At 38.3% G+C, this 26,466-nt stretch overlaps 1 protein-coding gene and 1 long non-coding RNA gene across 5 annotated transcripts in view; one reads left to right on the top strand and one right to left on the bottom strand.

Annotated features, from left to right (window-relative positions):
• The window catches only part of LOC121524974, a 31,635-nt gene extending 6,788 nt beyond the window's left edge, over window positions 1–24,847 (bottom strand). The window contains exons 1-3 of one of the 2 annotated variants that reach the window (XR_005993182.1): window positions 24,760–24,847; window positions 17,497–17,586; window positions 14,197–14,247 (exon numbers count right to left, since the gene is read on the bottom strand). This is a non-coding gene — a long non-coding RNA (uncharacterized LOC121524974). Of the gene's footprint in view, window positions 1–14,196; window positions 14,248–16,158; window positions 16,284–17,496; window positions 17,587–24,759 lie in introns of those variants that run through there. The other variant, XR_005993183.1, reaches the window with a different exon arrangement.
• On the top strand, window positions 215–26,460 carry opn4xa (opsin 4xa). Of its 3 annotated transcripts, none has more exons than XM_041810627.1 (10): window positions 215–440; window positions 6,631–6,766; window positions 19,366–19,499; window positions 19,642–19,845; window positions 19,932–20,103; window positions 21,525–21,686; window positions 21,986–22,093; window positions 22,174–22,348; window positions 24,795–24,929; window positions 25,065–26,460. In XM_041810627.1, the coding sequence occupies exons 2-10, from the start codon at window positions 6,633–6,635 to the stop codon at window positions 25,479–25,481; spliced, it is 1,641 nt and encodes a 546-aa protein (XP_041666561.1). In that variant the 5' UTR covers window positions 215–440; window positions 6,631–6,632; the 3' UTR covers window positions 25,482–26,460. The 3 variants fall into 3 exon arrangements, with proteins under 3 accessions (XP_041666561.1, XP_041666560.1, XP_041666562.1); XM_041810626.1 differs by having other exon boundaries at window positions 24,792–24,929; XM_041810628.1 differs by having other exon boundaries at window positions 24,792–24,934; window positions 25,065–25,229.
• The last annotated feature ends 6 nt before the right edge of the window (window positions 26,461–26,466 follow it).

Raw genomic sequence — 26,466 nt, 5'->3', positions numbered from 1 at the left:
AGAAGTCTTAATCTAATAAAAAGAGCCAGTGGCAACATTCCCACACAACAACCCAACACACACCGCACCACACACTGGCTTGATCGATGCTTTGTGCTATATGAGAGCTGTGTGTGATGGGTAGCCAGCAGGGGGATGGGTCAATGTGCTGCTCCTCGCTTTCTATCAGTCTCCCTGTGTTGTGTTGTCTCATATTCTCTCAACCACAGGCAGCAGCAGCTTATTTATTGCTGCTCTGTATATGAGAGAATCTTAATCTAACTTGGGGATTAAAAAAGAAGACATCAGCCTGATCTGCTGAAACCTTAAGCGTGCTGGATTTTCTTTTTTTTTTTTTTTTACATGCCACAAAGCTTCAGGGGCTCCTGATCCTCTCCGTCAGTCCACTCCAAACACAGAGGTGCCCTGAGGAAGAGAGGGGGCTTCACGCTCTGGAAGAGGTAAAGTGACACTTCGTTTATATGTGAGCTTAGTTCATGCATTGTGAACAACTCTCATACTTATTTGCTTTAGTAAACAAGCATGTAAACAATGTTTGGGTCTTGGCATTAAAAAATTAAGTAGAAAAATTTATGGAAAGAGCAACGTAGCTCTCTGGAATAGGCTGCTCCCTGCTAAACTGATGCTGTACTTTTGTTTTTAATGCTTATTTTGATATCCTTATCCCCTTTACCCTTTTCAAGTTAACTCTGTTCTTTGTTTAGACAGTAGATATTATATTAGCATATGATTAAATCCATGTTTAAGTGTGCCCTGTGCATTCCTGGGCCTTTGTTTTTACCTGATGCGTTTTTCCTATCATAATTTGAATAGTTAATCATCAACAATTATGGAGGAGAAAATGATCAGTCTTAATAAATATATTGGTATTTCATTTACACACTTGTTGATTATCTGCAATGAGTAGTACAACATGGTTTCAGGTAGTTTTCAAATGACCTGCAGTTGTTTATTTTGTTGTTTTACAATGTTGTGATTGTTAAGCACAAAGGCCTAAAACTATTGACCTGAACAGTGCACGGAGCAGACGAGGCATACATTTCTATCAAAGCTCATTGATCTAAATCGATCCATTTGCTTTCCATGAACATGAACATCCTATTAGCTATTTTTGAATGAACACGCACACCTCTCTCCTCTAAAACGTTCATGGTAAAGATGTCTTTCACTTTCAGTTAAAGCAGAGGCACGACGAATTAGATATGTAGTTGATTTATGGGACTGTTTTGCCTTTCGTGAGATGATGCTTATGAGGGGAAACGAGAGGTGACTGAGAGTTTCTCTGACGCACAACAAAGCTTCACTGAGCACAGCAAGAGCTCCCTGTTTGGTTCTGACACTCTGCATGCCCATATGTACTTAACTCTCTGTGCTGTTCTGAAGACGCTCATGTAGTCAAGACACAAACCTCTGCTCTCTTTATCCACAAAGTAGTTTTATCAGATGCTTTAATTGTATTTGTTGTATAAAATTACATTTATTAAGTGCAAAAGCACTGCAAAAGTACAGTTTTGGAATCTCAGCATGCTAACATATTTCTCCTACACATGTATGATGTATGATTCCCTACTGTTATGGTGGATTAAGTATAGAACCATCACTTGGCTTAATTCTGGATTATGCACTGTCTAGAAGTCAGCAGCGGACACAATTTAAAACATGTTCTTGTTCCCAAACAAATTATTAATGTGATACATGACAGATGTTTTACAGCCTCTCTGGGAATGGATGTGGCAGAGAGCATTGTGCAATGACATTGTACTCCTCTCTATAATGCAGATTAGAAGCAGACAGGAAGCAGGTTTACATAGGCAGATAAAAGCTGTTAATATTGCGTGACTCACCATTCACTCCTGATTCCATCACATTAACAAAAAATAGAAATCCTCTTATAATCACTGTGGCAGCTGAGCAGTGGCTGCATGGACCAGCATGGGGAGGTCTGAACATCCATTTTCATTACAAAAATGACTTAATGTAATCACCTATTTGGTAAACATTTCTTAGCCATTTGTAGCTTTTTTGGCAGGCTAAAACTGTCACTTTTAAACATATCACAGTTCACATCGCCAAAATAAGTTAAAAAGTACAGACTGAGGTTCTCCACTCTATTTAGAAAGTCCTGACCAGCTTCACTGCTCTTAGCTCTTTTTGCTATTAATAATGCGCTGTCTGGTTTTACAGTATAGAATGATAAATAATTGATGATAAAAGGCACTAAATGTCATAATTGTCCTGATTCCACAAGCTTCTGCATAAGAGATAAAATGAAATGTGCTCTCATATTCTTTCACTGGTGAACTGGAAGACTTTTCTAGGGGCTGTTTAGTAAAATAAGTGCAGTATGGAAGAAGTTTTTTTCTATGAACCAGGCTTAAGGGTAAGAAAACACCAGTCCAATACCATTCCTTAACTAAAAGTCAACAGATATGGTTTTCCAGGGCCAGTACTGATACTAATTATTAGTTCATAATGAGACCAATTGCTGATACTAGAGCCCTGCGTGGGATTCTTTTCTTAATCCTGCTCTGGCTGGATTTCCAACCATTACCGCCCGCTCCTGCAGCGCGTACTGTCCAATCCCGCCTATACTTGCAACAGGTGTGTGAAATGCCACCGGATTCTGACAATTCATGTTAAATATTCAGAATAACAGACAGTGCATTTAATTAAAGGCAATAGTGATACGTTATATGCATGATATATGTTCACCTAAGCACCACCATGATTATGTTTCCTCGCTGAATGAAGGAAACCCCAAGAAAACAACCATATCCTTGTCATGTGTATTTGTGCCACACATAGATAAAGAACAACGGGGAGTCTCAGACTGATTTAACACCTGGTTAAGGCTTAGTAGTAGCAATGCCAAAGTATTTATGAATAATTTCTTTTCAGGTCAATGTTGGTGAAATTTTTTCCTGATCACTGGAAAGTTTGAGCATCATAAAACCTGCAGCACACTTCCATCAGCTCTCTCAGACAGTAGACCTATCTTAACAGTATGCCAAGCTTTAACTTGGGCTGAACAACTTGGGAAAATAATCTAACTTGATTTTTTTCCCCTAACATTGCGAATATGATTAAATATGCAGTTATTTTTTAAAGTTCCTCGTTTACGTATTTATCAAATTCTATATCCCAACCAACATATATTAAATGGATTAACCCAGGGCTGAAATTTATTGAAAAATTATCTGATTGCAATTATCTTGACTAATTTTGCAAATATGATATGAATTTCTGCATTGAGGGGAATGGCCATTTTTATGTATTCCCATTTTGATTAATAAAAAACATGCAAAAATGAGGAAAGAAGGATTTTGTGTCACCTTTTTAAAAATATGATTTTAATTATTTGCATGATGAATAGAGAAAAACATCTCTGCTCCAAAAAAAAGGAAGTCAACTGGTATTTTGATACACTTTTCTGATTAAAGAAATATTGCACCTTCTGGGATTTTAAAACTGCAGCAGGCCATTTTGCGATTAAATCTAAATTTCTATGAATTGCCCAGCCCTAGCTATTACTGGCCCCATCATTAGTGCAATAAGGACAATTTGCATGTCCTCCCAAATAGCTGCATAATGTTTCAGTGTCTCTTTTCATCTCCTATGTGCTTTGAGCACTAAAGCTGTGCTTTTGGACTTATTTACAAAGTTTGAGTGGATGCATTTTTTTTTGTGGCACTTTAATAAAGCATCATAATGCCCACCTGTCGTGTGATGCTGGCTATGCATCCTTAACCTTTGAGCGCACATGAGACATGATTCAGTCACGAATCCCTACATCTGTCTGGTCAGGCTATCCGCATGCTAAAAACATGTAGTCTGGAATCAGCTTTAATAAAAATGCTGACTCAAATTTCAGTCAACGAAGTCACAAATAGAGTTGTTCCAATTCCGATACCAGTATCAGAAATACGTCCGATACTACTGCAGGAATTGATATCAGTGAGTACACGAATTTATGCACCGATCTGATACCGTTTGGTTTAACTTTATATTTTGCTTTGTTTAGCCATGTTAATGTTAGCGTTTTAAACCAGAAATCAATCTTCTTCACTGGCAGAAAACACTGCATGCACGAGCTATCATTTTGGAGCAGTAAAGAAGAACCAAAGGACCCACTGCAGCAGCAAAGACGGGGGGCTGCTTGACATGTTTTTTTCTGTTAACGTGATCATTAAAATACCTTCCAGACGTGTCGTGACACAACTGAAGAGTTGCACCATTAGTAGCTCTGCTAAAACGCAGTTAATTTGATGATAAACATATTTATCTCTAATAAGTTCTTCTCAGTAAAAGTGCCCTGCTAAAATGTGATTTAAATGTTTTTGTTTTGAAAAAGCTGTATCAGGAAGTTAAGTGTTTTTAGCAGCAGCAACTTAATACAGCTCAGATGTCAAATGCGAGAGATTTGAGGTTTAAATCACACAGATAGAAGCTCCAATGCAAAGAGAACTTATTAGAGTGACTTAAAAACATCATTCTCTGATCTGACACACAAGTTGAATATTGCACAAGCTTGAAGAGGCATAAAAATGTGATTATGAAACCTTCACGACTGTGATGACTCTCCTCTCCTCATATGCAGTTGTGAGAATAAATTAATCAGCTTTCCTGTAAGCCAACATGGAGTTGCAGCTGAATCATTCTGTGAGGATAGAGCTGTGTTGGAGACTCTTATCAGCCTCAAAATAAGAAACTAAAAAGATCAATAAACCTTTTTCTGTTGATGAGCAAGACAAGGGCATATCTGTATTTTCTTGATAATTTCAACATTTATGTCCACAAAATAACCTGCTACTTGAATACAAAAGTCTTGATTAAAATTTTATAGGTCTTTACATCATGCTGCTGGTTAAAGACATGAGTGCCCTGTAGATTTTTGAGTCCAAGCCATGTGGAAGCTAGACAAAAAAGTTCATTTTCAACCCTAGGGTAATACATCAGGCTCCTAACTGAAATGCCAAGTTAGCAGCATTTTAGACTGCAGCCTGCTGTGAGTTAAATGCTAGGACTGAGTTTCATCACTGATTGCCTTAATCAATTCTGTTCAGATTCAAAAGGTCCCAATTTGATTTGATTCACATTTGGATCTGATCTGATATTGATTCATGTGGGGATGTTTTAGTTACAAAACCTATTTTAATTCAACATTAAAGAGACTCTCAGAGAACAAACATTGGAAATAGCACAAAGAACTTTGCAATCAGGCACACTATTAAAAATATCAAGGTGCATAAGAAAATGGCCACAAACTAGTAGTATTTACATTCTATTATACATCCATGTAGAACATCTTGCATATGCATATCCAGCTCGTATTGATAACATGCACAAGATATCCAAAATAAAATGACAAGGCATACGTTTTAAACCTTGAATCTGAGTCTGAATGCTTTTAGAAGCAAGTGCAGGTCAAGCTTCAAGCTGCGTGAGCGACATAAGTGTAAGACTGGTCGTGCAAGGAACAGTCGGGAAATGGAGCTGGCCTAAATATAAACTTAGCACAAAAAGTAAGAAAATGTGTGATTGGTAGATTATTTCTTTGTTGTAACAATGCTTCTTGGTAATAAATCTTACACCGTTGGAAAGCCTGTTTATTACCCTTTTAAATGATGCCACATTTGTAAGGAACATGCATTTGTGGGATGAGCAGCAGTGCTGAGTATGTGGGTTGCACCCATGAAAAATTTGCCAAATCTTCTCTGCCAGTGCCTGGACCTGTAGCAGTTCCGCCAATGTTTTGCAGTCACAAGTTTTCCATCCTTTTTATGAAGCATGAGCCCCGGTGGTTTGAGGGACACCAGAAGCCCTCCAGTTGCATCTCTTTTACCAATGTAATGGTACATTCCTAATTTTGAGTGTTAGCATGCAACGGTTAAGGAGTGTTTACACTTGTGTTGGCCTAACTGGGGAGACATTTTGCTCCAAATCACAAGTATGAACCTCATCAATTAAAAGTCAGGAAACCAGCAAAGTTTAAAGGGTTCACCCTCGACTCACTCAGTCCAGCTCAGTAGCTCTTATAATTAATTGGGACTGACTGGATGACATACCATCTTATAGACGGACATTGCAATCCATAGTCTCACCATTAGCAGGGAAAAGTGCTCAGGTGTATAGTTTTAAAGCTTTTAGCACTGCCTTGTGTAAGCTTCTCAGCATTTTCCTTTTAGAGCTTGAAAGGCAGAGAAGATGGATAATGTTTAATAAGAGAATAGATTGTACAGCAGTATAACACAAGGGCTGAATTTGACCACATAAGCACTAAGATGAGACAAAATGCTATTTAAGACAGTGGATCAGTTCAAAATTTGAGAGGAAACAAACACAAAAAACCAATATCAATAGAGGTAATCAACAATGAAAAATGTAGATAGAAATTCTCTGCTAGAACTCATGCAGATGGAAACTGAATGCCGAGACTTTTAATAGTTATGCTGCCAGCCATTTTCTTGCTGATCACAGTGAGTACTCTTACATAATGCTGAAAGTTTAGTGGGTCAGAGAAACAGATGTAGAGATTAAGTTTGTATGAAAGCCACTGAGATATTAAAACACTAAGACTGTGGGAGACCATCTGATGCCAACATCTGTGCATGCGTATCTTTATTGTCATAGAAATGGACCGGGATCACGGATTCTATCGGCAGGTGGATGTCCATGACCATGCTCACTACATCGTTGCCTTCTTCGTCCTGGTGATTGGGACAGTTGGTGTGACTGGAAATGCCTTGGTCATGTATGCCTTCTTCTGGTAAGAAAATGGTTTATGATGATCACTCCTGCATCCTCTCTAAGGTTCTCAAGAAAGCCCTTAGTTATATTTAGACTATGGTCCGGGTAGGGCCCAGTTTCGTTTCAGGCTACATTATTTCAGTCTTTAGTCGATAGTCTTTAAACATGGCCTAATTTTGATCATATTTCTCATGCTTTGGGATTTGTTTCTAACTACTAATCAGACATGGTATGGAACTAAGGCAACTGCAATATGGTAGATTATTTTCTTGTCGTAACAGTTCCTCTTGGCAATAAATCTTACGCTGTTGGAAAGTCTGTTTATTCCCCTTTTAAATTGTGCCACATTTGTGTCTGCAGCCTACAGACAGTTTTGTAAACTTCACCAATTGACCCTCATGTTACACAGAGCAGAGACAGGCAACACGATCTAAGTCCTGTTTTTCTGTGCATCTCCCTCCCTTTGGTGTGCACATGTTGGTGAAATGGTAAATTATTTATTTATTTAAAATTCAGCGCCATCAATTCTTGATTACAGCCTGTTTTAGAAAGGCTTCAGCATCACAAGACATTAAGGAGGACTAAATATTGATAATAAATAGATAAGGGCTGAAACGATTCCTCAAATCATTCGAGTGATTCAATTAAAAAAATTCATAGAGGCAAATTATCTGCCTTGAGGCTTCGCTTAAATCAGTCATGTATCCATATACGCCCATGCTGTAAGCTTGGACATCGCACCGCGTACAGCACGGCACGCTGTGTTTCACATTGATGGCTACTTGTGTGGCACAATGCACTTGTTGTTACTGTTAATATAACGTAACTTGCATGATATCGAGGTGTGTAAATCACAAGGGAAGAGAAGATAATGCAGTGATGTTTACAGGCCCTCGTCCTGTGTTTCTACGCAGCCACTGGCTGCGGCTTCATGGCAGATATGGCACTATGCCTGCACCGGTGAACCTACGCAGATCTCCAAGTTTACGCGCTGCCTGCATGACTCGCTGGTGTGAGACAGCGCTCAGTTTGTGTCTGCAGACTTCAGGGAATTTCATAAACTTCTCTGAATGACCCAACAGTTTCATGGAAGACAGACAGGCTATTTTGACAATAAATTGACACCAATTAAATAGAAACAAGCTATTGCCACAGACAGTGCCTGAGAAAAAGACTAAATAGGTTGAAACTTATCATCATACAGTCAGGATTGGACAGGTCATAGAAGCAGCCTTATCCCTTAAAATGTGTTCTCCATGTCAGTGGATGGTCTTAAAGGTCAGATTATTATGGTGGATGAACTCACAAACAAAAAATGTCCAAAAATTAAAAATGAACAGCCTTTAATAAAATAGACCATATTCCTGTAATCTAAAGGTTCACCTTTCAGACATCATCAGACCATTGTGTAAATGCAAGAGCTTTTTTCTTGATATAATGTGAAATATTAGATTTATGCATAAATTAGAGGATTTTAAAACGATTAAATGTCCCTTTACTTTAATGACAAATAAAAATAAACTACTATAGAAGAAATAAAGTGTAGGCACCCAAAATTCCTGGGAAAGGATCCCTAAAACCCCAAATATTAAATAATCTCATGTAATTATATCATTATATTATATAACTCCCTTTCCTTTTATCTTTAAGAAATGTAAATTGCCATCAGAGCTTCATTGGACTTCATAAAATATATTTTCTTTAAAGAACCTGTTAATATCAATTTTTAATATAGAAGTAGTTCATTTAGGAGCCAAGGTTCTTTTCTCAATTGTCTGTTACTATTTCTCTTGAAAAAACAAAGTACCCGATTAATTGCCAGAAGAATCGATAGAGTACTCAATTACAAGACACGTCAAGACATGTTATTCCCTGAGACAGAGACACCAAATAGGTCAGAGTTCATCATCACACAGTCATGATTCAACAAAGGAGCAGCTTTACACCTTAAAATATGTTCTCTAAGTCAGGAGATGGTGATAAAGTCTTATTTTCTTAAAGTGAATAAACTCCCAAACAAAAAATGTGGCTGAAAAAAAATGTGAACGTGAAAACCACTTGAAAGATAGCTCATATCAGCCATGCTGGTCTGATGATGCCAGTGAAAACTGGCATCATCAGACCACTGTACGAATTGTGGAACTTTAGTTCTAGCTAAAATGTGAAATATTACAGTCATACACAATATACCAAATGTTAAAAGGATTTTAATGAAATAAATGCCCTTTACAAAAGTAAACATAACTTAATGACAAACTAGAGCATAAAAATAGACTACATATAATAAATTAAGTGTTAGCACTCTAACTTTCCAGGTAGAGGATCCCCAAACATAGTTATGGCAATATTTATAAAACTATTTAATTTATTTTTCTTTAGTTCATTTCAAATTGTTTTATGTCATTTGGATTGAAATGCAAATTTTAAAATATACTTTTGTTAGAAAACCTAAATCATGTGCAATAATGGCTATTCTAGAAAAAAAAAATTCTTATTACAATACCTGATTACAAAAAGAATTGATTACTGCAGCTCTAATCACAACTTTATAGCATGTAACAGTCTTTGACTCTTATATAACAAATTGTCATATAGACATTCAAGTGTATTGTGGGATATAAAAGCTTTGACATTAATGAATGTCTTCTTATGAAAATAACTTCAAACTCAGTCCCACTTTGAGTTAAAGTTGTCAGCATAGCCTTAGAATTAAGATAATACCCACAAGTTCTTATGTAACTTTCCTCTAACCCTAACCCTAACCCATTTCATAACATCCTGTTTTTATGACAGTAAAGTGCTTAGTATTAAAGTAGTGCAAGGCAGGGTTAGCAGACAATGCATGTTAGTAACTTTTAGCAACGAAAACAAGAAAAGGATTTTTAAAATGGTTATTACGATCACTGCAGTGTGAAGAAAATCTTGTTTAATGATGATTAGACTGGCATAAAACACAAGTTACAAAATACCTAATAAGACTGGAAAATCCTAAGAGCACCATGTACAGTCATGGATGAAAGTATTGTCCCCCCTGGATTTTTTTTTCCAGAAAATACACCATTTCTCCCAGAATTTGTTACAATTACAAATGTTTTGATATACACATGTTTATTTCATTTGTGTGCATTGGAACAACACAAAAAAAACAGAAGAAAAAAGCCAAAATTGACATAATTTTACACAAAACTCAAAAATGGGCTGGACAAAATTATTGGCACCCTTTTAAAACTGTGGGTAAATCATTTTATTTCAAGCATGTGATGCTCATTTAAACTCACCTGTGGCAAGTAACAGGTGCTGGCAATTTACAAATCACACCTGAAAAAGTGTCAGCTGGGACCATACGTTTTCATATGAATGAGATGAAGCGCTATGGTAGGAGACTGAGGAGAACCCCACTGTTAAAAAAAGCCAGGCTGGAGTTTGCAAAAATGTACCTGAGTAAGCCTCAATCCCTTTGGGGGAACATTTTGTGGACAGATGAGACTAAGGTAGAACTTTTTGGAAAAGCAGGTCATTCTACTGTTTACAGAAAACCGAATGAGGTCTACAAAGAAAAGAACACAGTGCCTACAGCCAAACATGGTGGAGGTTCAAGGATGTTTTGAGGTTGTTTTGCTGCCTCTGGCACTGGGTGCCTTGACTGTGTGCAAGGAATCATAAAATCTGGAGACTATCAAAAGATTTTGGGCCGCAATGTAGGGCCTAGTGTCAGAAAGCTGGGTCTGCGTCAGAGGTCATGGGTGTTCCAGCAGGACAATAACCCCAAACATACCTCAAAAAACACCAAGAAATGGTTGGAGACAAAGCCCTGGAGAGTTCTAAAGTGGCCAACAATGAGTCCAGATCTAAATCCCATTGAACACCTATGAAGAAATCTCAAAATTGCTGTTGCAAGAAGGAACCCTTCAAATCTGAGAGACCTGGAGCAGTTTGCAAAAGAAGAGTGGTCCAAAATTCCAGTTGAGAGGTGTAAGAAGCTTGTTGACGGTTAGAGGAAGTGATTGGTTTCAGTTATTCTTTCACAAGGGTGTGCAACCAAATATTAAGTTGAGAGTGCCAACAACTTTGTCCAGCCCATTTTTGAGTTTTGTGTAAAATCATGTCAACTTTGGCTTTTTTCTGCTTTCTTGTGTTGTTCCAATGCACATAAAGGAAATAAACATATGTATACCAAAAACATTTCTAATTGCAACAATTTCTGGGAGAAACGGTGTATTTTCTGGAAAAATTCCAGGGGTGTCAATACTTTCATCCATGACTGTAGATGCTTCATGATAAGATTCCAAAGTGATGACCTACAAATGACCTGTTCCAAATTCAGGGAAGTGAAGAAGAAGTGAAAAAAGCATGGCTGGACTGTTGGACTACAGTTGGAGAACTGTTCAAGTTCATTTGGAGTTCAAAAACAGATGAGTTACAGAAGCAGCTCCCCCAAGGACTTTTTTTTTTTGATCGGAAGTCTACATTACAAATCAAATAGTCCCAGTGCTGTCAAGAATTTCAATTCAGTTCATGCATTATAGCAACTTAGACTGAACTAAAAAGACAACACAGCAACGTTATAAAAAGGACCAAAATGTCAACCGCAGATACCACACACACCATAAAGAGAAGGAAGTCTTTAATCTCGCTACCCAAATCCTGCATTTAAAGTTTCAATTCCATAAAAGTACAATTATTTTAGCTCTTAAAATACTAAAAGTATTGTCATTTAATGTGATCCCTCTTTAAAGGCATTGTGTTGTTTCTAGGCACTCATTTGCTGTCAATTACTGTACTGTAGTGCGATTCCACCTAATTAAAGCAAAGTGAAAGTACAAGATAGCCAGAAAGACTTGAATGAAGTGCCTCAAACTGTACTTGTACACAGCACTTAAGTGAATTTCCTAAGTTTCCATGGCTGCACATCATAATACACTTTTTTTCTAATCCCTGTAAACGTGTGTTCTTGCTTTAAGCAGCTCAGATGTCACAAGAACAAGGAGATCTGTCTTTCCATGCAGCCTGCAGGCATTCAATACCAGGAAGTTGCTCTGTGACTTTCAAACAGTGCTTAATAAAAATCAAATCAATGCATTACTTCAATAAGCTACCCTTACATAGTACATCAACTCTTGGCAACCAACTACAAAAAATGGGACGAGCAAGCTTAAACAACCATATTCAAGCTCTGTATAATCCAGTCACCTGGGACGTGACCTGCATTAATTCCAGACAAGGAAAATACATCCCCAACAAGAAAGCTAAATAAATAAAATACTCCAAAACTCTAATTTTGCATCATGATTTTGCAGATATCCTGTCATCCCTGCCTTAATATTTTGCAGTAAAAAAGCTGTAAACTGTCTTTCTTGTTCGGCGCTATAACCTGAGGATGAGAGCCTCCTCACTCCTGAGTGATAATGAGGTGTCTCATTTATATCCGACATTGCTGGAGCAGCATTTTTGCAGTGATGCCTTAATGATGGTGCAATGGACAAAATGCTCAGAACAGTCAACATACTTGATTAATTCACATATTTGTTGTATTTTTGGAACAGAGACTATGGTTTGAATCTGCTCTTTTTGTCTTCTATCTTGGTAACTTTTGTTAAAATTTGTGCTTTTACAAGCTAAACAAGAGGTGGACTGGGATTCATTTAGGTTTGATTAAGTAATCAACTCTAATCTTGCTATTTAATGTGTTTATTTTTCTAAACAGCACACAAATGTTAAAATATGCTCTAGCATATCTGATCACTTGAATTGTTATAAGAACACAGTTGAACTGATCCTAATTCCCCTCTAGAAAACAAACCGCTTTGTGTGTGACACTCAGCATACAGTATACACTGTGGCTGGTCCTTGGTGAATAGTAGAACCAAGTGTTAGGTAAAATCTTGGGCCTGACATGTTTTCTGCATTAAGGTCCGGCCTCCAGTGATACACTGCTATCTCAGAGGTCGCATCACTCGATCTCTCCTTCAGTCACACTTGTCCAGAGCACACCCACTCTCCTGCTTCTAAACACACAAATACACTCCAACTAATTTGTCAGTGCAATGTGAGTCTTTTTTGCTCTTTTTAACCGTGGTCAGAAAGGAGGACACTGCCCAGAGACAGCTACAGATAAGATTGAAGTAACATGAATATCCACACAAAATAACATACTAGTATTATTAGCCCATAGACATGTCTGTATTTACAGATTCTACACCAAAATGACATTTTTATACTTATGGGTCTGGATGATTGTTTGGGAAGTGTTTCCATCTGTAGGCAGAGAAGTACTGAGTGATCATGCATAAGCAGCCTTTGTGTATTCAGGGTAGTCTGCATACAGAGCAAAAGCAGCTAAAGAACAGTCTGTGATAATGGCTTTCTGTCTTCAGACCAAAATGATTTATTTATCTCTATTAACAGATATTGCATGCAGTGCACTGCAGCTTAAAATCATTTTAAATCACAAATCTCAACTTGAGTGACAAACCTGCTTGATGCTCGAAAATAATTGATCTGACCATTAAGAAACAAGCCTTTTAAAAGCTGCTGTCATCTGCTCTTGAGGACAGACCTATCATTTATGAATCAAGCAGTGTCCATTCATCTTTTCATTTTCTATACCACTGATGCCATTGGGGGTCGTAGGGGGGCCGGAGCCTATCCCAGCTGTCATTGGGTAAGAGGCAGGGTACACCCTGGACCGGTCGCCATTCAATCGCAGGGCTTACATATAGAGACAAACAACCAGGCATGCTCATATTCACACCTACAGCCAATTTAGAGTATCATGCATTGTTATTTGGTAAATTCAAACTCACAGTAAATGTAAATTCTGCCACCAGGGGGATCTCAATCAAAACAGCAACAAAAATGGCCTACTTTATTTACACTGTGAGCACCAGAATGCTGTCTAAGTGAGTCACAGTGCAAAGAAGGAATGTCCAACCATCAACTTTACTCCTCATTACTTCAAATTCATCCATGAAACAAAAACTGGTGGTTTACTGCTTGGTAAATACAACAGAAGTTCCTTGGCAAATAACTCCACATGTGATACATTAGAATAAACTGTATTATACTTGCATTTAGCCAACTAGTCCAAAGTCCAACTTAATTACTGTTTTCTAGATCAAAATAACGCAATACTACACTGTTGCTACAAGATGCTATTGGTGCTCTCAGTTCACTATTGTTTATATGAGGTCACAAAGCACTGATGCTGCAAGATAGTAGTCGCTAAAAAAGACTACAGAAGCTACTTGGTGAGGGGCTGCATGATAATTTAGACAGAGCATATTGGCTTCAAATATTGGCAAAATACACAACTGTATCATCAGGTATTTTGTAGGTGGTTGCCTAAAGCACCACACACTCATTTTGGCCCACCATGAGCCCTGCACACATTGAATAAAGCCTCAAATATAAAACCAGACTGGTACTTCAACTACCAGACTGTCTACTTACCCTCTCCTCTCTCAGCTCCACATGACTCAGCTTCTCTTTCACCTGGTGACCCTTACAAAAAAAAAAAGGTGTGTAATATCAGTATATCGAATTTTGACATACATCCAATTTTGTGCATCCCTAATAAAACATATCAAGAATTAGTTTAACTGACTTGTAATACTGGTGCTGACGATCATGGGATCTGTATTTAGCTATTTAACTGGCTAAACATGTGCACCCCTAGAAAATAAACCTTTTTCTGTTGAACCTGAATATAAAACAAGAAGTTATATGGTGGAGCTGGGCAGATCATCTCTGCTGCTCAAATTGGAGATCTCATCCTGAGGCGACAGAATGCACAGCTGAGGGCACAGAATAGTCAGCATCCTTTTCAATAAAGCAGCACAATAAAAATGAATGCAATACAGCTGTAACACCTGCTCTGCTATGGCAGCTGCGATGACAAGTCACAGGCTGTTGCAACGACAAAATAAAAATAATTGTCCTGTACTGAAAACAGTTGGGAGTCTTTGAGATAAAGTAAGTACTAAACTAAATAATATATATTACATAGGAGTAGCTGTTTTTCAATAAATGTAAAACATTAAGCAAACATTTTGTAGATTTAAGACCAGTTTATGAAAGATAATCTTGGAATCAAGAAATCAGTGTCTTTTTTAAGGCTGACATCAGAGGAAAACCTCTGTAATTTACTTTTTAGGTATTACACTAGGGGGGGTATTACACTGAGAAATGGATGCATTTGATCTGCAAACATATTGGTAGGGGTACACTTCCCTTGCTTTCTATCTCAGTACCCAACTGATTCTCAAGGTCTCAACTGGACTGTAAATACGTGGCATAGGGAAGAGGATGTCTTAGCAGGAGGTCCTTTATTTTAAAGCCTGGAAGCACTTCCATTACTGGAAGAGTTGGAAATAGTTCTAGAGGCATTTCTCGTCGTCAGATGATAACTGATAATCAGCAACTTATCTCAGGATGTATGTCAAAACAAGAAATATGTAAATAACAAAATAAAAAATGACTTTCTAATAGAGCTGTGCATCTTGACTGCTCTCCATTTTTATAAAACTGCTGCTAATGGATACTTCTGATCCCCTATAGTTGTGTCCTTGTTTTGGGCCTGTGGATTTGTTATTGCAGTATTTATTCTCATATAGGTGTATGCCTATGGGGATGGTGCGTGTATTTACCTTTGTGTATATTTGTACACATCTGCATTACAACGCATCATGGAAAGATTAGTTGCAACCCCATCACTAACTAATGAAAAGAAAAGTAAACAAATCAATAAAATAGAAAAAGCAAATGAAAAAGTGACTTGCTAACACTTAATTTCAGGTCGCCTCCCCAATAGTTAATGAACTGATCTAAGAAGATACTGCTTTCAGTTCATGTGTAACTGGTGTTCATCTGCAAACTGTGTCCTTTTACCTTACCTTTGTGTACCAGTTGGTGTGTATGATGAAATAATTATGAAAGTGAAATGCTCATTGACACAGATTACCGTGACACCGGCACAGCTGTACAACATCAAAGGTAAGCTTTGATGCTATTAACACACAGTATGGTGAAGCAATCATCTTAAACAGGTACAACTACATCTGGTTCATTTTCACACTGTACAAGTTTTGCAGAATAAAAAGTAAAACAGCACACTGTTAGCCCTTGAAGCATCCCACCAATGTGTGTAAGAGCTTATTTCAGAGTAAAAAATGCATTTGCAAAGTTTTGCAAACAGCTGCAGAAAAGTAATCTGAAGTGAGTGGTGAGCAGTGAGCTGTGTCATGATCATGCAAGGATATTGAGTACACACCATCGCCCAAATTAAAAAATGAACATCTGGGCCCCATGGAGCATTAAAAAACAGACAACATTAGCACCACACGGACTACTAGTTCTAAACTTAATCTTTTATTAAGGAGCTTTTCTTGTACATATTATGCACCACATGTTGATTGGAGGTCAGTCTGTGTGGAAAGCAACTTGTTCTCTTCAGTTAATGTAGTTTATTTCATAAGAGGCATGGATTTTTTTTATTTGAATCTGCTTCCACTGCAGGCTTTGTAAGGTTATTTTCTTTTCTAGAGAAAAAAAATGGAGCAGAGTCACATGATTGAAGTGGTTTTTGGGGTGAGTTACAAGGAAATGCTATCAGCTGAAATTTGATTGCACTCATATGTCATGTTTTAGTGCAGTTCAGCTTAATTCCTAAAGTTGTTCACAAGCTCACCTCCCTCAATAGAGAGTAAAGTATTGAGATGTTCTTAGAGATTACCCTGCTGTATGGTAGTTGGTGCTCATTTTGTGGAAAACAAAGTTTAAAGACTACTTGTTTCCTTTAACTGCATCCTTACTAAAAGCACAGAAGCTTCATGTTTGTGTAAAAAAAGGGAAATTATGGGGCGCTGGTTATGTAACTGTTATGTCTGTGTGCCACACGCAGAGAGGCTGTTGTCTTCAAAGTGAGCAGCCTGTGTATGACTCTATCCACTGTCCTATCTCTCAAATAAAGGCACGAAACCCCCTAAAACAGGAAAGAAAGAAAAAAAAGTAGTGCTTAAATGTTTTAGGTATCCTCACTCAACTTATGTTGATTCCCTGTCATCTTTCTTACAAAGCATCTCAACTGAAAAGGTTAGTTATAATTGGATGTCTGAAAGCATCTAGTTATCTTCTCACAGCAGTGCAAACAGCCAAAAAAGGTGTGGATGGCTGTTCTTTACTGAAACATTTAGGCTTTGCTTGTCACAATGATTCAACATGAGAAGCAATCTTTCAGAAGTTTTGTAAGTGTGCTTCTATTCTTATCTTTCATGGTAACGGGCAGCACTAGGGGCTGATTTACAAAAGGACTGTGCAGCTTTTGCATCTGATAAACCTGCGCCAGGGCAACAAAAACATACCATCTAATTAGTGTTTAATGTAGGCTGCAAAACCAACAGCCCCTCTGTATGCTGGCGCTGACTGTGCTTATCTAAAGGAGCCATTGGAAATTCTTTCAGGGTAAAATTGTTCCCTTGCTGAGCAAACTTGCTAGGTGGCAACTGTGTGACGGTATTTCTAAGAAACGTCACATGCTTCTTCCAAGTGATCAGGAAAACAATTCAGCCACTGTATGACTTAAAAGATGTATTATTTGTGAATAAGTTTAGAAGATATTTCTTTGATGGCATTAGTGATGATATTACAACTACTGTTAGAATCAGGGGTTGAGTCAGTTCAGGACTGCCAGGGGCACATGTGTGATAAACCTACTAAGCAGAGAGAGTACAGTTCAACTCCACAATTACTTACTTATGCACAGTTCACAGAGCCATGGCCAGTCACGATCATTTTTAAGGGAGATCCCAAAAAGTGTTTTCCCATTTGCTTGTCATTTTCCTGCTAAGAGAAGGAATATAACTTTAGATCAATCTTTTCTCTAACCCTGACAGCACAGTATTTAAATTATTACTCAAAGTGAGCAGGGGTTTTTCCTGCATATGAAATGATGAGGTGGCCACCCACAGCTTTTGAAGATTTCATGTCATGCAAACTGTTATTTCTGACAAGCATTGCACTAGAAGGATGTCATTGTCAACTGCAATTGCGATATAATGTGTATGGCTGTATGCTAAAACCCACAAACTAGAGGAGCCTTTCAGCACTTAAGGAAAAACTGGGCATCCTCTGCACTTGCTTCCACTTAATGATCGGCATATGTAAGCATGCAGCCACTATATATGAAAGCTTTTTTTAATGAAAAGTTGAAAGTCAGTGTTTCAATATGGACATAAAATTGAACATCAATTAAAGAAAGGGTGAAAAAAAAAATATTGATGTTAATAACAGTTTTTCAAGGGCAAAAACTAGTATCATCCAGGAAACAGCTGGAAATAATTAAATTAAATTTGTATCAGTGTATGTCTGGCTTAAGTACTGCAAAAGCACAAAAATGTTTAAAGAGAAAACCATATTCATGGATTTAGCCTCTTGATTTTGCTCTCAACATGCACTATATTAGTATTATTAGCTTTAAAATGTACAAATTTGTCTCCTTGGGGACAGACCCCCCGACCCCCCATGAAAGTTCAGAGTTTGCATGATCAGAATGAACCACCTCTGCCTTCATTTTAACCAGGAAAAACCCTTGTGAGTATTAGGGAGTTGCAATGCTATTGCTCACTATTCATTTGCCTATTTTTTTCTGGATATGGCGGACGTAGATTTTACAAGGGCTGTAGTCAACCAAAGAAAATCTTGGTTGACTGAAATTACACCCACTCACCAACCAATCGATTAGTCATGCAGGTAAAAACATAGAAAAATAAATATCAGCTTAATCCATAAATAAAAAGTTTTCGAGGAACTATTGGTTATTCTTATCCTCATTTTGTTGTACTGAAATAACAACTGACTGACTCACTAGTGCCACTTTAGTAGCCGACAAAAAGCCTGCATCTTTGTGTCGAGTTTAAGACATGTTGTTTCCAAGATACTATGGGCATACAGTATGCAAGTTTCATCCTATTCAGACAAGTTTTGAGTTGCAATGGCTGACCACAGCCTGACCAGCTGCTCCTAAATGGATTTCTAACATGTTTGCTGTTTAAGGATATTAACAATGTGAGCATAACAACAAGCAGAAACCCCAAATTTAAGGCATTTTTTTATTTGTAAACTGTATGGCAACATCTTTTAATTGCCATGAGAACAGCAGGAATGCCTTTTTGATATTTCCCCCACCCCCAGCTTTAGTGACAGAAACAAGCAGGCAGGGAAAGTCCTACCCACAGACCCCCAGCTGACACAGAATATTTGTTATTAAAAGGGATGCACAATACCAGATTTCGGCTGATATCCAATATGTCAGTAATTCAGAACCTATTTTAGCAGATACCAATACAAATATACGCTCAGCCTACAGCCTGCTTTAAAAGACAAGTCACATGGGACTCTCTAATTTTTAAAGATCACACTATCGATACTAGCTAAAGAAAACTCTGTATGTGTGAGCCAAGTGAGCCTGAATATATACTATATAGTATTAGAAGAAGACTGTATTGTGTTTGAAAGCTAAGCTTGAACTGTAGTAGTTCTTTAAATGCCTCTTTGTTCATCAGCTGTGAAAGAAATATGCACAGTCATGATCATTTTTGGATTTGTTTTGTTCATGTGTTTCAGTAACAAGAAGCTACGGACACCCCCAAACTATTTCATCATGAACCTGGCAGTCAGTGACTTCCTCATGGCAATCACACAGTCACCCATCTTCTTTGTTAACTCCCTCTATAAGGGGTGGATTTTTGGGGAGACGGGTACTTTATTCTTATTTGATTTATTCATAAAGTGAAAATTTGATTTTTGTTGCCCAGACCAACTATGTACTATAGTTGAGGTTATTTCAACTGCAAAACAAACGCATTGATAAAATGTTTTCTTCTTTTCTTTTCTTCACAGGCTGTAAAATCTACGCATTTTGTGGAGCTTTATTTGGAATCACTTCTATGATAAATCTCCTGGCTATTTCCATAGACCGCTATATTGTCATCACAAAGCCTCTGCAGGCCATCCAGTGGACCTCAAAGAGACGCACTTGCCTTATTATTTTACTGGTCTGGCTCTACTCACTAGCCTGGAGTCTTGCACCACTTTTGGGCTGGAGTAGGCTGTTTTTATTAACTATCCATTTTTTTAAGTATCAGGGCCTGATCTTACATCTAATCTTTCTTTGTCATTATCTTCCTAAGGTTCTTACATACCAGAGGGCCTGATGACCTCATGCACGTGGGACTATGTGACATCTACTCCAGCCAATAAGAGTTACACTTTGATGCTGTGCTGCTTTGTGTTCTTCATCCCTCTGGGCATAATATCCTACTGTTATCTGTGCATGTTCCTGGCAATCCGACGTGCAAGCAGGTAAAAAAATTTACATACAGGCATAGAAAACAATAACTGAAATGCTGCTATTTAAAACTCCTGTGTAAAACTTTTGGTTGAAGTCAACTTGCTCCCCTCCCCATGCATTACCCCCTCAGTCTTTGCTGTTTTTTACAGTACATACACTACTGTGCATATGTTTTAGGCATGTTTGGGCCATAAAACTGAGGCTGTAGTAAGGCTTGGATGTGACGAGGAAGCTGCCTGAGGGCACCATCAGGTGGGAGGAGTATTGACGGAACCAAGATTAGGCTCTGGATGTCTTGTCATATTACCTTGGTCATGAGAAAATAATCTGTTGAAAAAATAATAAAGTCCACTCCTTTAGGGTGGAGTATGGAGTGGATGTGCTGAGTAAGCACGGCTTAGGATAGTGTCCAGGCAGGTAGCAGGGTTGCCATGAGCCTCTGCTAATGCCATGGATGTCCCAGAGCCTGAAAACTGCTGGAGGTCTCTAGGTACTAAAAGGTGTGAAAAGGCCAGAACATAAGCAATACAGTTGAGCTTGACTTTGGCTGCCAAGCGATACAGGTGTTGATGTGTTGAGCCTGACTCTGGGTGTCCTCCCAACCCAGCCCTGGGTTGTAGCACATCGGGCCCATGATGAATCCTTAGCACCCTTCATGCCTAAAACTTGTGTACATCACTGTATATATGGTTTTAGCTCTTGCTGATCTATGGGTATTAGACTTAGGCCAAGAAAACTACAACCCTGTAGTCCATGTCCTCTGAAGGAGTTTGAATGACCGTACATACCATCTTAGCCTGATTCTCTTGCCTGCCCTCTCTGAAAGCATATCAGATTTGTACTTTATACATGTCTGAAGAGCACTGGATGATGCAGAAATAGACGCATATCTTTCTACTTCATCCAGTGCTCCTGTATTGTCAAAACTGATTGAGCCTGCCTCTTCCAAAAATGTTTCAAACCTCTTAATCCTGCCTTAGAGTGGAAAGTAAGAGTAGGAGAAAATAATCCATAATTCAAATTAGAGATTTGTTTTGTATTCTGCCTTGGTGCCTGTCCTGTTTGTTATCTTTTCTGTTTTGCTCTCTGATACTGCATCATGGCTTCTGCATTTGGGTCCACAGTCCTGTTGTAAAGACTGTCAAAGATAACAATGCCCTTCTGAGAGGAGGGTGACAACCTTTGTCCAAACAAGAACATGAGCGTGGAGACACACTTTTATACAAGCAAGAAACAAGCACAAACACACGCTCACAATGGCCACTGGTGACAGAGTGACAGCTGTCCAACATAAATCTAACTCCCACAGCACTGTGCTATCTGCAAACATTCATATTTTTTTTTATATCTGACTTCATTTTTAATGACTTAGTGGCGTCTTAGACCCATTCTAACTACTACATTTCTTTAATCCTTGTCTTGATCCTCACAGAGATGTGGAGAAGTTGGGCTCTCAGGTGAGGAAGTCAGCCCTGATTCAGCAGCAGTCCATCAAGACTGAATGGAAGCTGGCCAAGATTGCCTTTGTGGTCATCATAGTGTTTGTGCTTTCCTGGTCGCCCTATGCATGTGTCACCCTCATCGCCTGGGCTGGGTAAATATACAGCATTATGAGGGCTCTTTGATGCATTGGTCTATTTAAATTAAGTGCATTTCTAAGGTTCAGATAACTTAGTAGACCCTGGCATTAAAACGTTAAACATGTAAGCTTGTTTGCCCTGCTGAACTCATTTCAGCCATTAACCATGAACCACATTCCACCTCTTGAATACCATTATATATGGCATGATGGATTGTAATTGAATAGGGTCAATGGTCCATGAGATAATACAGCTCCCTGACTGTCATTGGTGATGTAATTTCCTTGTTTTGCAAATGCTTTATCTTTTTCAGATATGGAAGCATCCTCAATCCTTATTCCAAAGCTGTTCCTGCTGTTATAGCCAAGGCATCGGCCATTTATAACCCTTTCATCTATGCTATCATTCACTCTAAATACAGGTGAGTATAGCCCTCCAAGATATAAAGAAGCTCAGCATAAAAAGGAGGTTTTGCTACAAAATAATTATGTTATTCAACAGAGACACCCTAGCAGAAAAGGTTCCCTGCCTTCACTTTCTGACCCAGGCACCAAAGAGGGACTGCATCTCAGTGTCCCAAAGTGAGTCCTCCTTCAGGGACTTAATGCTGAGCAGACAGTCATCAGTCTCCAAAACAAAGTTTCAAAGAGTCTCCTCAATGTCAACGACAGACACAGTGAGTAAGGCTTCTGCAATATATCACTTAAGGCAGAGTCACTTTTTGTCTTTAACTGTTGCAGTTCTTTGCTCATACTGTCCCGTTCTGCTTCCTGATAGAGTGGGGATTCATGGATGGAAATGAAAATAAAACTTATGTTTTAGCCCTTATAAGGAACTCTAAATGAACAATATGCAACTGCTTTCTGTTCTTCTAAACCATGTGGGTGCAAAAAACAGTTACCTGCACAGTTTGCAAACCTTTTTGGCAATTTTGGGAGATGGCATCCTTCACGGTCTGCTGAGAACTAAACGGGTTATTTTCACTTTTAAAGCTGGTATTTTTCTGCTGCTTTAATATTTCACTAAGTTATTATTTCCTACCACCTAAGACAAGGATTACCTGATGTAATAACGCATTCATGAGTAAAATCTTTTAATCCCAGATTGTTTTTAGGAGGTGTCAGCCAGACTTTGATTGTTTCAAACAGTATAATCGTTGATTTCCATGTTCAGAACTGTAACCAAAGAAAATTGGTATCAGAAAACAAATCTAAATCATCAGCTAAGACCAGGAAAAATCAGACATCAGAATCAGCCAAACACAGAACCTATAAATAGTATTCACCACCCACTTGCATGTTTTTCCCTTTAATTGATTTTAAACATCAATCATTGTCAATATAATTTGGCTTTTCGACAAAAACCCCTCTTAAATGCCAAGTGAAAACACACATCTAAAAAGTAATGTCAAATGTAGATAGCTAATACAAAATAAGTGCATATATTCACCCCCTTTATGTCAGTATTTAGTAAATGCACCTTCTTGTGCAATCACAGCTCTGAGTCTGTGTGGATAGGTCTCAGTCATATAAGGAAAATGCAATTTTACTCCTTTTATCCTTTGCAAAACTGCTCGAGCTAAGTCCGGTTGCACAGAGATAGGCCATGAATAGCACTTTTCAAGTCTAGCCCCAAATTCTCTATTGGACTGAGGTCTGGGGTTTGACTGGGTCCCTCCAGAACATTCACCTTCTTGTCTTTAAACCATTTCTGTGTAGCTTTCGCTGTATGCTTTGGGTAACTGTCTTGCTGGAAAATAAATCTTTTATCAAGCCATGCAGACTAAATAAGACTGTCCTCGAGGATTTTCCTATTTTTTGCTGCATTCATTGTACCCTCTACCTTTACAAGCCTTCCAGGGCCTGCTGATGAGAAACACCCCCACAGCATGATGCTGCCACCACCATGCTTCACAGTGGGGATAGTGTGTTTGTCCTATGACCAAAAAGCATCATTTTGGTCAATTCAGACCAAAGACCTTTCTCCTACTTGACCATGGAGCCTCCCACATCCCTTTTGGTGAACTCCTGTTAAGATTAAATGTGTTTTCTTCAACAGTGGCTTTCTCTTTGCCACTCTCCCATAAAGCTCTGACTGGTGAAGAACCCGGCCAACAGTTGTTGTCTGCAAAGTCTCTCCCATCCCAGCTGCTGAAGCTTGTAACTTCTCCAGAGTAGTCATAGGTGTCTTGGTGGTCTCTCTCACTAGTCTCCTCCTTGCACGGTCACTCAGTTGGTGAGGATGGCATGATCATTTCTTGATGATGGATTCGACTGAACTCCCAGGAATATTCAGTGCCTTGGATATTTTTGTATCCATCCCCTGACTTATACTTTCAACAACCTTTTCTCTGAGTTGCTTGAAGTGTTCCTTTGTCTTCATGGTATAATGGTAGCCAGGAAAACTGATAAACCAGTGACTGGACCTCGAAGACACAGGTGTCTTTGTGCTACAATCACTTAGGACACATTCACTGCACTCAGGTGATCCCCATTTCACTAATTGTGAAACTAATAGCACCAACTGGCTAAGCCTCTGTTGAATTAGGTCTGTCACTTTAAAAAGACTGGATATTTACGCAGTCATTGTACATTACATACTTTTTTAAATTGACATTAATTTGTAGAAATCTGTTTTCACTTTGACATTAAAGAGGTTCATTTGTAAATTTCTTTTGTCAAAAAGCCAAATCATATTGACCATGACTGATTTATAAAATCAATAAAACGGTAAAACATTAAAGGGGGTGAATACCTTTATAGGCACTGTATGTTGCAAACGGTGTATTGCCTATATTTGACCTATATCTCTGATACCTCAGCAAATCTATCAGCAGTGAAATTTAACACTCTACACTGAGAAGCACTTTATTGCAAGACAGAGCTTGTTAAGGGAAAATTAAGCATATGTTTTGTTTCATCCCATCCCAGATGTGTCAGATTTGACATACAAAATGTAAATTCCCAATAACAAATTGAGGCTAGTGAAAATGTTGAGTGGCTATTAATCCCTAGCTACAGTGGCTAGTGAACAAAAAAGATTTTAAAGGCCAAGTTAAGTTATCACGCTGCGTCACATTCTTCTTACCTTTTCTTGTAATATGTCTGTACCCCTCATAGCAGATTTGGAGTGATGTAGAGCTGGATCCTATCGGCCACTCTCTGAAGTCCAGTTATTCCCTCGGAGCTCTAAGGGACAAAGAATACAACTCACTGTCAACACAGACCAAGGGAAGAGAAAGCCAAAGCACGGAACAGGTAAGGTAGGTGTTCGCTTTAACATTTGTTGATTTTCATACAAATATTTTTCAAGCCATCACCCTTAAAGACATGACAAATTATTGCATCTAGGTCATGTAAATGACATCTTTATTTTTCTTTGATCTGATCAAGACTTCCATCTCAGAGCAAGGCTTGCTGAAAAGAAGGGACCACAACCCATCACCTGACACAGTGATGCCCCCAGTGTGGGGGACAAGAAAGGAGAAGAATCCTAAAGAGGACCATAGAGTACAGTGGAGAGATGCATATGAACAGAGGGAGATAAAGAATGTACAGAAGGAGAAAGATGAGGTGGACTTGGAGATCCTCATCAAACCAGACTCTTTAGACAAGACTGTATGTGTGCACCCCTATGCTGTTATCAGACCCAGCTTAAAGAAAGGCTGTCTGGAGCATGGCTACAGTGAGGAAAACCACAGCACACAAAGCAGAAAGAAAGAGCTCTTACTCGATTTACAGCCTCTGGACTGCCCTGCTCAGGTGTTTGAATCTGTGCAAAGATTTCTCTCCCCAACACCAAGAAGCTAAATGTTCAGAGTATATTATTTATCTACTGTATGTGGCAATGTGTTACTGTGACACAGAAGAGTGAAAAGTTTAGTTTTCTGTCCAAGAATGCTGACATGATCTTTTTTAGCAGCTGTTTATTTAAAGTGTTTTGCCATGCACTGAAACCAGAATCATTTGTTTTTATTTTTGTGCAGTTGTATACTATTTCTCAGACACACCTCTCGATCGCAGGTATGCTGTTAATATACAAGATGATGCTAATGTTGTTTTATTGTCCTAGGTATTATCAATGCCATTATTTTTGTGACTTTGCAAACAGTACATTTCTTGTAAAGTACACCTAAACTTCTACCATGTTATGCACTTTTTAAAAAGAATGAAGCCAAGGATCAACTGTAGAGCAAGAGTTAATTGAAAACCAGCCAATTTATCATCCCATATTGTAAAGAGACCAAAGATGTCATTTTTATTTTGTTAGGAATCCAATTTCATCTGAGTTTACTTTCTACCCAAGTTATCTGCTTTGCTAAGATAGATATCACTGTGGGACCATGTACATTAAAAACAAGTTTAACATAATTCTCTATCATACGGAGGCCTTCAGTGGATGTATCATACATTCTATTTTACTCAGATTCCCCATCATCACGTGTACATTTCAATTGTTTTCAAGAGATCTTGACTTGCTCATTTTTCTTATTTGTGTCAGGATAAAAATGCAGATTTTCTGGTCATTAGTAAATTTATGAGGTCTAGAGAAAATGACTAAAAACATTTCCCAATCACAGAAAAACAATTAATGTTACCTCAGTATAAATAGCGAAATAATCATAGAACAAAAAGTAAATGGCAGATTACTTTGTTGTTGAAACAGTGCCTCTTGCCATCAAATCTTATACTGATGGAAAGCCAGTTTATTTCCTTTATAAATGATGCCACATTTGCAGGGAACATGCTTTTATGGGATGAGCAGCAGAGCTGAGTATGTGAGATGTACCCATGA

This window comes from Cheilinus undulatus, linkage group 17, assembly GCF_018320785.1.
Source record: "Cheilinus undulatus linkage group 17, ASM1832078v1, whole genome shotgun sequence".
NCBI lineage: Eukaryota > Metazoa > Chordata > Actinopteri > Labriformes > Labridae > Cheilinus > Cheilinus undulatus.
This window is presented reverse-complemented; position numbering and strand designations above follow the sequence as displayed.

Excerpts from the sequence above, each read along its gene's own strand:
- opn4xa (XM_041810626.1), top strand. The coding sequence starts at position 6,633 with ATGGACCGGGATCACGGATTCTATCGGCAGGTGGATGTCCATGACCAT. Across the intron at positions 19,500-19,641 it reads GTGGATTTTTGGGGAGACGG|GCTGTAAAATCTACGCATTT; the intron begins GTACTTTATTCT and ends TTTTCTTCACAG. Across the intron at positions 22,349-24,791 it reads CAATGTCAACGACAGACACA|CAGATTTGGAGTGATGTAGA; the intron begins GTGAGTAAGGCT and ends TACCCCTCATAG.